Source organism: Peromyscus californicus, unplaced genomic scaffold (assembly GCF_007827085.1).
Source record: "Peromyscus californicus insignis strain IS unplaced genomic scaffold, ASM782708v3 Scaffold_14__1_contigs__length_90479793_seg_1, whole genome shotgun sequence".
In the NCBI taxonomy this organism is placed as follows: domain Eukaryota; kingdom Metazoa; phylum Chordata; class Mammalia; order Rodentia; family Cricetidae; genus Peromyscus; species Peromyscus californicus.
The window spans coordinates 2,905,217-2,916,781 of record NW_026294435.1 but is presented as its reverse complement, the minus strand read 5'-3'; the positions used below and the strand labels follow the sequence as shown (position 1 = coordinate 2,916,781).

Sequence of the window (11,565 nt, the reverse complement as noted above, 5' to 3'; positions counted from 1 at the left end):
AACCTTAATATAATCATGAAGAAATAAAGCCTTTGATTGAGCAGATCTCTCTCTCCCTCCTCTCTCATCTCTCTCTCTCTCTCTCTCTCTCTCTCTCTCTCTCTCTCTCTCTCTCTCTCTCTCTCTCTCTCTCTCTCTCATGATATTGGTTGTTTTCACTTTTTGCTCTTTGGCTTTTTGAGGGGGCCTGCCACCCAGCTCCCAAATAAATCACACACGGAGGCTTATTCTTAGTTATAAATGCCCAGCCTTATCTTGCCAGCTTTTCTTAACTTTAAATTATCCCATCTACTTTTTGTCTCTGGGCTTTTTCCTTTTCTTACTTCTGTATATCTTACTTTGATTCTTCCTCCATGACTGGCTGGGTAGCTGGGTGGCTGGCCCCTAGCATCCTCCTCTCTTTGTTCTCCTGCTCTTCTTTTCCTCCCAGATCTCTCCTTCACAATCACATACACACACAACACACTCACACACATGCACATGCACACACTCAGACATGCACACATGCTCATACATTCACACACACTATTACACACTATTACACACACTCAGTAATAGACTCAAAAGGAACTAGACTTGCACAGGGTCAAAATATTCTCTATGAGGCAAGATCTCAAAATCTTTGCCTGCCAGCACCACCAATCTTTCTCCTGCCTTGCTATTGGCTGTTCAGCTCTTTATTACACCATCAGGTGTTTTACACAGGCAAATTGGCACAGCTTCACAGTTAAACAAATGCAACAAAAGAATGCAACACAACTTTGCATCATTAAACAAATGTTCCACAGCATAAACAAACTAACACATCTTAAAATAATATTCCACTATGTCTGATATATATTATAAATATAATATGTATATGCATATGAATAGTATATAATATATAGTATATAATATAAAATACTATAAATTAAATGTGGAACTTATAAGAAAGTATATTATCATGTTTGATATGCATGTACATAAGGTTGTTGATAGCACATTTGGGTTCATATACTGACAGCAATTTTATTTGTGCTATTCAGAAAACTAGATTTCCTAATAGCAAGGAGCCACGAGGAAAGGAGAGCAGTAATAAGCCAATAAAGCATGTCTTTGTCCTAATGACTGCAGCTTAAAGCTGATAGCTCTTCTTTTACTGTTGGCCTTAATGTTTGGCTTCTTCCTAGGAATAAAGTGTAAATATATCTTCCAAGAATGAGAAGGCCCTGAGAGACTCGGGGCATAACAGTTGCCCAGCTTTCTGCAGTAAGTTATGCTTCTCACGTATACCCACCCTTTCTGCAGCCTTCCCCCTGTTTTCTCTGCACATTCATTTCTCCTCAGACCTCCACAAACCCTACTATTCTTATCAACCTACTTCAGCTTAAATGCCATCTGCTCAGAGAGGGACTGACATATTTATTCTTGATTGTCGACCTGATAAAGAAACACCTAGGATGTTATTAAAGTATGCTTCTGGGTATATCTGTGAGGGTGTTTTCAGAGACAACCATGACCACGAGTCTTCTGATATAATTAATTGTTTATTTTGTTGATGTATTAAAATTTTAAACAGACCATTGGGAGTCAAGGGAATGGTTTAAAACGGGAAGTGGTTGGAGAAATGAAGTAACTGGGCATCTGTCTTGGGACTGAATGCTACCATGTTTACTGTTTCAGCTACCTAGTGCTTTCGTTTTACCATGAAGTATGGAAGCTTCTTTGGCCTATGCTCCAGTCATCATCATGTCATCGTTCCCCATGGACACAGAGAGTGACCATGGACTGGGCCTTCTGAAGCTCTGAATATAATTGTCTTCCCCCATACTGTGAGGTATTTTGTCATTATTAAAATCATATGACCAGCAAATAGTTCCTGATCATCAGACATGAGTTTCTTTCTGCCTCTGCCTTATCATCGCCAGTCCTCACCCTTTCTCTTTCAGATATGTCTTTTTATGGAAAGAAATCTATACCTTCCTATGGGATGAGAAGCTGGGTGACCACCTGCTGGTGGACAGGATGACCAGGTTGACTGAATACACTTCACAACTTTCACTATTGTTGTACAGGTTCCGCTTTAAGGAAAGTTTTGTAAGGAAGTCAGGTAAAATGACAATATCTGGATTGGGATGACAACCAACATTTATAATCAATCTTTATGCACAGGCTCAATGTAGGGGGGGAAAGTGAAAAACTAAAATATTAAAATAACTTGTTTTCACTGTTTATAGACATTTTTATTTTATACAATGTTCTTTGCTTTAAAAGAGGTTTGGAACTCGAGGTTAGCAGTGACTACATGGAAAAATTGAAGTTTGCAGCTACAAAGGACCATCTCTCCCAAAAGTAAATTGAAAAGATGGTATTGTGACCGACTGCAGTGAGCGCCAGTCACAGTGTCGTCTTTCTGAGTTGAATGACCCAGACATGCAGAAAGCAATTTACAGTTAGTCTAAGATGATCATAGTTAAATGCCAACCGATACGCAGACATTCACATCTTCATTACAAAAACATTTATTGCAAGGCCAGACATCCTCCATATATTGTTTGTACTGAATCCTTGTCTTACCCTCCTAGAGTGTTCAGTCCAGACAGCTTATAGGAAAAGTTACTGTTCTGGAAGGAAGCGAGTGTATGCAAGGTTAGACAGGAAAAAGAAACAAACTAACAAACAGCGGTGCAGACTGCTTGCCAGGAGCCAGGAAACACTTAGGACTGAGCCTCTCAAAGAACTGAAACCATAATGCTGGGGCTTAAGGTCTAGATAGCGATATCTGACAATGACCTTTTTCTGGTCACAGAAGTACAGTCTTGGGAAAATTAACACGAAGTGAAGTAATAGCAAATAAGGAAGTACAGGATTAATGAGGAGTTCAGAAACTGGCTTACTAGCACAGAACTCGTTTACATATTATGTATTTTTTGTTTATATTTATTTGAGACAAGGTGTCTCTGTGTAGCCCAGATAGCTTTAATTTCACAATCCAATCCATTTTCCTTAGTCACGTGAATGCTGTCCACTTTAAACCCTGGCGGTGGGGGTGGGAGGGAGGTGGAAGTTCAAAGATCAGGACGGACTGAATTGGGTGAAGATGAAGTTTGCGCCAGTGAACAAGAAATCAAGGAATCAGAGCCTGGGGGACAAGTCTTTGCTCCTCCTGTGGAACTGCTGTTTATGTTGAGTAGGTAGAAGGAGGAGTCCATTAGACGAACGGGTAAAACGAAAAGCAAGGATACTGATCTGTTCAACTCTGATTTCCGTGGCTACCAAACACCAAGTTACCGGGTTAAATCAGGCACCCAACAGAGGAAAAAAAAACCATGTTCCATTGCGCTGCGAGCATTGTGAATAAAAGCCCAGCTACTCTCTCCTTGCCCCTTTGCCGACCTCACGACTCTTGGTTTCCACCCAGCTTGGAAATCACACACCTCAGAAGTTTTGCTTTAGAGAGCAAAGCTGGGAAGAACATTTTCTGCAAGTAAAGAAAGTGAAAGCAGGGCAGTCCGAGAAGAATGGAAGGGCAAGACTATCAAGCAAGAAAACTTTACATTCTGGCTAGTTTTATGACTGCCTTCCTGCCTCAAGAGCTTAATTGATAAAGGTTTCTTAGACAGGCATTGGAGGGAGGGGGTACGGGGGCTTGAAAAAAAAAAGGAATTCTCCAAACTCAAAAGTCTCCCACTTTCTTGCTTTCAGATGCAAATACTTTGGGGGCAGGGAGGAGTGACCGGGAAGCTTGCACCCCTCCCGCTTTCAACCGTCCTTATTTCCCTGAGAAAAAATCCATCTGCGCAGATCAATCAGTCAGGAGGAGGAGGAGGATGCGCGCGGGTGTGGGTGTGTGCGCGCGCGTGCGGGATAATTGGCTCCCTCTTGGAGTGGACAGCCAGCAGCCCTTCCCGGGTCTCAAGGAGGTCCTGAAGTCCAGGTGGCTTCTCCCTCCAGGTGCTGTCAGTGGTCACCCGCTGGGATGCGCCCCACCCTCTAGCGCTCAATCCCGGGCGGGCCCCAGCGCTCCCTCTCCTTGTCACCCGTTTTCACCCTCTCCACCTCTCCGGGGACGCGCGCTCGGCTTGGCTCCCGACTCAGTACCCGAGACTACCATGCTGAGGAGCTAACGTGCGTGCGTGCGTGTGCGTGTGTGTGTGTGTGTGTGTGTGTGTGTGTGTGTGTGTGTGTGTGTGTGTGTGTGTGTGTCGGGGGTCCGGGGTCCGGGGTGGGGGGGACGATGGCCCGTCCATACACTACAGGGAGCGGGACCCTGGCTTTCAAGGCCCCGCAGGGTCCCCGCGCCCCGCGGAGTGCGCTGTGATTGGAGGAAGAGCGACGGCCGCGGGCCGAGCAGGTGCGGATCTCCTGCCTCCATGTCCGCCTGGCGCGCATAGCTGTGAACACTGCGTCTCTGGGCACCCGTGGGCCCCCCACCCCCATCCCCCACGCCAAGCGCTCATCCTTTCGGATGCAAACGCTGTGGTTTCAGGGATCTGACGCGGCTAGCAGGGTAGCGAGGCACTAGGTGAGTGTGTGTGCTGGGCTTGGGGCTAGGGAGGGCGCCCAGGCAAACGCGCGCCTTCGCAGCGCACCGCGGGGAGCAGGACAAATTTGTGAGCAGAGAGAGCGGGCGGGGTATCTGTGAGGAGTTTCCCGCGGCGTTCCCAAGTTACTGCGTGCTGTCGTGAGATGTGCTTCTGCCTGGCAGGACAGGCGTGAGGACCGAGCTCTCATGCGCTTGGCCAGGAAAGCAATGTTGACAGACACCAGGCACAACGAGAGGCAAGTAGGGTAAGAGCGAATCTCAGCTCATTCCAGATGCAGAGGTAAACAACCGCCGTTTGCACCGCTGTCCTCAAAGAGGTACCCAGCGGACCCTTCCCTGAACCTTGGACTGATGCTGGCGCAACTCCGGGCAGCCTGTACCGCCGGCTTCTGCAGAGGTCTTGGCTGGAAGGTGTGTGCCTGTGGGAGCAGGAATCCTTTGAACTGTCTACACTAGACCTCTTTGGCCTTGTGTGGATGTGGAAATCACTTAAGGTTGCTTTCCCCTCCTTGTAATTAGTATTCCGCTGATCGGGTGCATCTGCAGGGTTTGCCTCTGGCTCCTCCTCGTTGAACCTTAGGTGTGAGCTGGGAAAAGGGCGCCCTGCTTCTCTGGAATGTATGCTGTGCTTGGACTTCTTCTTGGGTTCACTTGGCACAAGGCTAGTTGCTGGTATTCAGCCTTCTAGCGTGGATTAATACAAAAGGACCTTTGCTCTGAATGCCTTCACGTTTTATATCCTTAACCCTTCGGATTTCTTAGATGTCATAGTTCAGGTGAGTAAAGATTATCAAAATGAGTTAAGCCACCACTGGAGTAATCATAAGCTGTTGAAAAAAAATCATAGGTTGAGCATCTCAAGACTGGAGAACTGCATACTAAACCATGACTATTTGTAGAACACTTTTTACTTTGCAGGAAATATTTTGTCCTTTTTAGGTCATGTACTAAATTCAATATTTATAAAAGTAAGACTTGCCCTTCACGATGTCAGTGCCCAGCAAGTTTTATATATATATATATATATATATATATATATATATATATATATATATATACATACATACATACAGAGGCAGGTGGACAGAACTTTATATCTGTGTCTATACAGAGAGTAAAAATTAATGTCACTATATCGACATTGCAAATTGACGATATACATTGGTAAAGACAGATTGCCAACACATACAAAAAAAAGTATGTTTTAAAGAGCAGCAAGCTTTAACAAAGGAAAGTTTGTGTTGATGCAATATAAGCAACATCTAAGTAGTTTTTCTGTCTTTATAAAGAGAAGTTGTTCATGGGAAGGAAGAACTAAGGGAAAAAGCAATTATATTTGCAGCTACTAGAAACCCACCAGAACAGATTATTTTCTAAAGAACTAGGTAGACATTATGTTGACCCTAATGCTTTTTCTTGTTACTCTATGTGAAAGAGAAATGCATTAAAAATGTTTTTCTTCATTTTGAGGGCCTATTTTGAAAAGTATGATGTAAAATGATAAAGTGTGGGTGCTAGTCAGGCCAGCAACTTTATGAAAATCTGTCTTGTGTGTTGTTTAGTTGTCAATGACTGGGGGGAGCTGTGAGATGACATCCAATTTTAATTGTTTTGTCTGAGAAAGCTTCCTGAAATTCTGTGTGTGAAGAAAAATAAAGCAGCAAACCCATCCCCCTCCTTGAAGGTATTACAGTTTGCGGTGTAACTAAAGGGCATGTGCACTCGCAGGGTGCGATATTATTGTAGTTAAGGACTGTGATAGGTCACTAGAATTGTGTTAACTCTCGGTTGACAGACGCACCACTCTTCCTAAGTCTACTTTTATTGATTTAATAGCAGAGAACTCTTTCTTTTTCTTTCTTTCTTTCTTTGTTTTAAAAAGGGTTACTTGTAAGACATCTATATTCTTGCAACTCGAATTGACTGTAGGTTTTAGTGTCCAATGGGGAAGAGAGAGGAGAGCACATTTTGTTGGCCACTGTTCAGTCTTCTTTGGTCTGAAAAATCAAACCACTGTCTCGTCTCAGGCATCATTTTCTTGCCAGCATTCTTATTATTCAGTATTTTGGTTTCTAAATGGCAATACTGGTCTAAATTTCTCAGACTGTATGTGGTAAGAAAAAGTGAATACATCTATGTTTCAAGTTCAATACATTATTAGATCTTTCAAAAGTGTATTATAATGTATTAAATCCATAGTTTGTTCTCTGTTGTACATATTTATTTTTGAGTGATTTCAATTTTCATGGATTTTACAATGTTTTACATTTATTGCTTTAACAGCTTTCATCACATCTAGTACTCTTCCTCTTGGTTGAAAAAAATATGTTTTTATTTGCTTGGAAGGTTTTAAAGGCATAGCCTAAATTGGGAGTTTCAGAAACTTCCAGAATAACCAGCATGCATGAGCTAATCTCAAAGGGAGTGCAATGCAAGTGTTTCTACCTTGAATAAAGAAGTCTGATGCTCCTTGCTGGGGTGACACAGGGGAGCTGAGGACAAGCTACTAAACCATGTGACGAGTGAGTCCTGTGTGACCATCTCCCTTGCCTGAGCAAGCAGAGATGATCTAGCTGTGACCAGCAGTGCAACAGTGCCTCCCATGGGAACTTGCTGGCTCTGCAGAGAAACCCCTCTGATCACTGCCCCTCCCCCACCTTGTCATTCTGCAGCACTCCTTAGTGACAAAATTTCCAGGGCAATCGAATATGCAGACGCCTGCCCGTGCATTCATTTCTTATTATAGCACAGATTTTTTATTATTCCAGACTTTACTTCCTGCTATTTTGTATAGTGTTCACTGAAACATGAAGCCTTTCATGGAAATCACACCTGGCACAAGGTAAATACAAGGGCAAATTAAAATTTAAAACTGGAAAAGCCATGATTTCTTATAAGAATAAAATATAAAGATATAGCCCTGTGAGTACAATATCTCCATTCAGTTATTACATAAATAATTCAGAACGCCTTGCTTTGTCACTTTGTTTACTTCTTAATTTATACAGGCTTCTCTCCTCCTTCCATATAAACCATGTGTCTTTCTCATTTTTTATTTCTTTCTCTCAAAGTAGTGGTTGTCTGTGCTTCAGTGAAATCAACTCTATAGTTCACTTAGAGAAGTTTTCCCCCTCATTTGATAAACAGATGCACACTACAGGCTATGTGATTCATTTCCAGGGCCCCTGCCTGCATACTGAGGCCAGATATCAATCAGTAGGAGATTGTGGTCTGTGGCTATAATGTTGTATGGCCTAGGGAGCTAATGGATTTCATCATGGTTTCATTACAGAGAATTGTCATATCCCAGAAAGTCCTAAGGCTCACTAATTGAAATGAAATATATATATAAAGTTATATACACATATATATAAAGTTATATATACATATATATGTAATTCATAATACAAAGGGGTGGAATTTCACCAATATTAAATTCACAGAATGTTATGAAAAACTTTAAATAGTATATACATTCAGCTAATTGTCCAGTTAGAATTGCCATACTAGAATCTGAAGATGGAAAATTAAATTTAGAATGATAATAGTAGCCGACATCTTCAAATGGTAGGATTTATGGTAACAACACATAAGACACAACTGGTATATTAGTAATTTTGACAAACGAATTGGTCCCATTTATCCATTTTATATTATAAAATACTGTTCTAAATTTATGCCCTATTTCTAAAATTCCCAGTGGAATATTGTTCAGTTTTCCCGTGGAAACGGTTAACTTTTTAGTATATTAACTTACCTTCTGATTGTCAAGGTATTTTAGTTGTGAGATGCTAATCCTAATTTTGTATACTGTGCATTGTCTATTTTTTAATACATTGAAGAAAGTTGCTAGAAAACAGGTCCGTTTAACCCTTTACCATTATCCTGCCCGCCCCCATTCTTCTGAATGACAATCAAAATTATTTCTTACATTAAAAATTTCAAGTTTAAGGTTTAGTAAAAACTTTCAACATGATTGTGTATACTTTGCTCATGAGAAAGATGGGATATTGGAGGACTGTACATAACAAAGGGATTGACTACCTAAGTAATTCTTAGCAAATATCTGAAAATACTGCCACCACCTGCGTGTCCCCACTACCATCAGGAAGGATCTATGTGACCTTGGACTTTTCATGAGGATTCTGTAGAATTCATTTTTCTTATGTTACTCCTCTGTAGCTTTATCAACACCTTCCAGTAAGTATCAAGAGCAGAATATTCGTGAGTTCTTCATGTTTTTCTCCAGCATGAACTCTCAAAAAAAAAAAAAAACAGAGTATTTCATTCTTAGCATTGAAGTGACATTTTCTTTGACTCTTTCATAGAAATTGCCTTTACTAGCATGGCTTGTAATGACATAGTAGGAAAGAAATGTGGCTAATATTCTGAAAGGCTTCTTGTCTGAGTCTTTTCTCTCAAATGCAGAATTCTGATGTGCTCAGCCATTAATTGAAAGATATTATAATGCATCTCTTTATTTAAAATGTATTAAATGATTTTACTTTATAAATAAATAAAAGCAACTATGAGATGTAATATACGTTATGCCAAACCAACTACTCCAACTTTTTTAAATAACAGAAAGGACCTCATTGGTTACAGGTGCCTGCTATCCAGGGGAAGCAAGGGTGCATGAAGATCTTAAAGGGATATACATATATAATTTACATATATATAATTTATATATGTACATTATATGTATATTCTGTACAGTACCTTCTAACTACTGGTGTTCTTATATTTCTGCTTTTAAGCAAGTGTGTTGTTTTTCTTTCATAAGGATTCATTAAAAATGTGCTGTTTCTCAAAATGTGCTAAAACTTTAAAACAATCTTGGACATGACAGTTTCCTTGAAATAGATCAACAGCACAATGATTCTTCAGTTGTTATTATCACAGCAATAATTTTGTATTAGTGATTATTAATGATAAGACAACAATGCACCCAAACGAATAGCAGTTAAGATTCTGGAATTGCTTGTCAGCCAACTGCTATGAATTTGTTTCTGGATCTCATGGTCCCTTCTACTAAATGCATTGACAGTCTTCAAATATAATGGTCTACTGCTACTTTTCTAAAAAAATGCAAACTGTTTCACTTATCTTTGCACTGTCCTGTTTTATTTAATCATGAATTATACTAATTTTAAAGTGCTAGGCCCTCTTGCTTTAAATCAATATTATCAATAGAAAGTAAATTATGTGTTAGTATGAGATCCATTAACTATATCTTAAAGCAGTTTCAGAACTAGACTTGATACAGACTCCAGACAACATAAGCAGTTGTTCCTTGCCTAGAGTTTAGCAAAACTATGAAAACAAAAGTTCTTGAACTGAAATAAAATGTTGCTTAGTTATAGTGGACATCAATAAATATATTCCAATTACTACAAAATCTAAGCCAGTAATCTGTTTCCTGTCATATTATCCGTGATTACATATCACATCTGTTTCTATAAAGCATTTAACACAGTGTTCTTTTCTCAAAACACAATAGTACACATCTACACTGTCAGACAAATCTTTTAGTTGCTGTTCATATTTGTTTTTCAACCAAGCTGTCTGTATATAAGCTAGGATAGCCTTGAATACTATCCTCTGCCTCCCAGGTACTGGAGTCACAGGGAGCATCTCAGTGCATTTTAGCTGTAAACCTGCCTTTTAAAGGCTGAGCCATCTTTCTAGCCCTTAATGCATTCTTAGGTATGCTTTAAAAACTCTTACAGCTATCTGCTAACATGCAGGGCCTGAATATGAGCTACTTTACACTGCTCATCATGTTCCTCATGAGCTAACTTTAATTCAGATGGCGCAGGTTCTAGGCGATTTGCACTTCTGCTGATTGATGATATGCTGAAGCATAAAATCTTTTACTATTTTTTTGGTTAGGGAGGGACCCTCAATCATTGCTTCTAACTACAAATAAAACATTTCATTGAGAGAATAGCAGATACTTGTTTAGATTTTAAAAGTGGTTTGACAGAAATTACAAGAAATGAAAATAGTCAAAAATTTATAACAATGAACTCATCTTGATAAAATAATATTCTCTAGTAAGCCTAAATATATAATAAACAATCTACTCGGAAATAATTCTTTGCAACTCTGGTGAAGCTAATATATGGAACAAAGTGGTTGCTAATGCAGTTATTTTAGTTCAAATAACTGGTGTTGGTTAGGTAAGTACTGTCAGATTGATTGATGCTCAGCGTTTCCCTTTTTCTCTGTGCTTCAATACATTTAACATTTCCTTTCCAAGGCACTGATATTTAATCTGATTGATTAGTAAGTATATTACACTTATTATAGTAATACTTGTAGTGAAATTTATATAAGCAACTTCAGAAAAAATTATTATAAATAAAATATAAATCTTTCCTTTAAAGTATAAATAACAAACAAAAGTATTTTAAAATCTCTTTCAATATTTTGCTTTCACATTTCCAGCTAGTGCAGTCCCCTCGTAAACAGTTTTCTCTGACCCGCTTTTAGTCCTCTTCTCAGATATAAGGAATTACTTTTTTTCTCAGTTGCAGTGCTCCAAATCTGTCATCATCCCAAAAGTGATCACAATTTGTAGAAATTATCTCCATTTTATATCAGTACGTTTGTTTATACATTTTCTGAGCCATCAGTAGAAAAGAGATCAGTTGTTCAAAACCCCAGAGAGTTGACCACCTAACTTAGTTTTTCCACGAGGACAGGATACCCAGCTTAGAGTATGGACACTGCTGTCTCTGCTTATTTCTGACATAAGTTCTGTGTTAACATGTGCGTGTAAAACTCAGATATGTGGGAAGGCAGCAGGAAAAACAGTGAAGTAGCATTCTTGCTTTAGGACACAGATTTAGGAGATAATATTGAGTTTATTATGAAATATTGACAAATGTGCTTTGTTCAGTGCTTAAAATCATTCACATGCATAAGCAGTACTATGACACCATTACACATATCATGAGAACAAAGGAAAACTATCTGGAGAAGTTGCACAATGCATGATGAAATTTCAAATTTTAGTTATTTTTGTTTGATATATA

The 11,565-nt window shown here is 39.6% G+C and overlaps 1 protein-coding gene across 4 annotated transcripts in view; it reads left to right on the top strand.

The window, feature by feature from the left end:
- The first annotated feature begins 4,192 nt into the window (after positions 1-4,192).
- Cdh7 (cadherin 7) overlaps positions 4,193-11,565 on the top strand; it is a 153,818-nt gene continuing 146,445 nt past the window's right edge. Inside the window, exon 1 of one of the 4 annotated variants that reach the window (XM_052736454.1) lies at positions 4,193-4,504. Coding sequence is in view for 1 of the 4 variants with exons in the window: in XM_052736452.1 (XP_052592412.1) it covers positions 4,877-4,936 (60 nt within the window). In the remaining 3 variants the exon portion in view is untranslated. Of the gene's footprint in view, positions 4,505-4,527; positions 5,302-11,565 lie in introns of those variants that run through there. The other 3 variants (XM_052736455.1, XM_052736452.1, XM_052736453.1) reach the window with 3 other exon arrangements.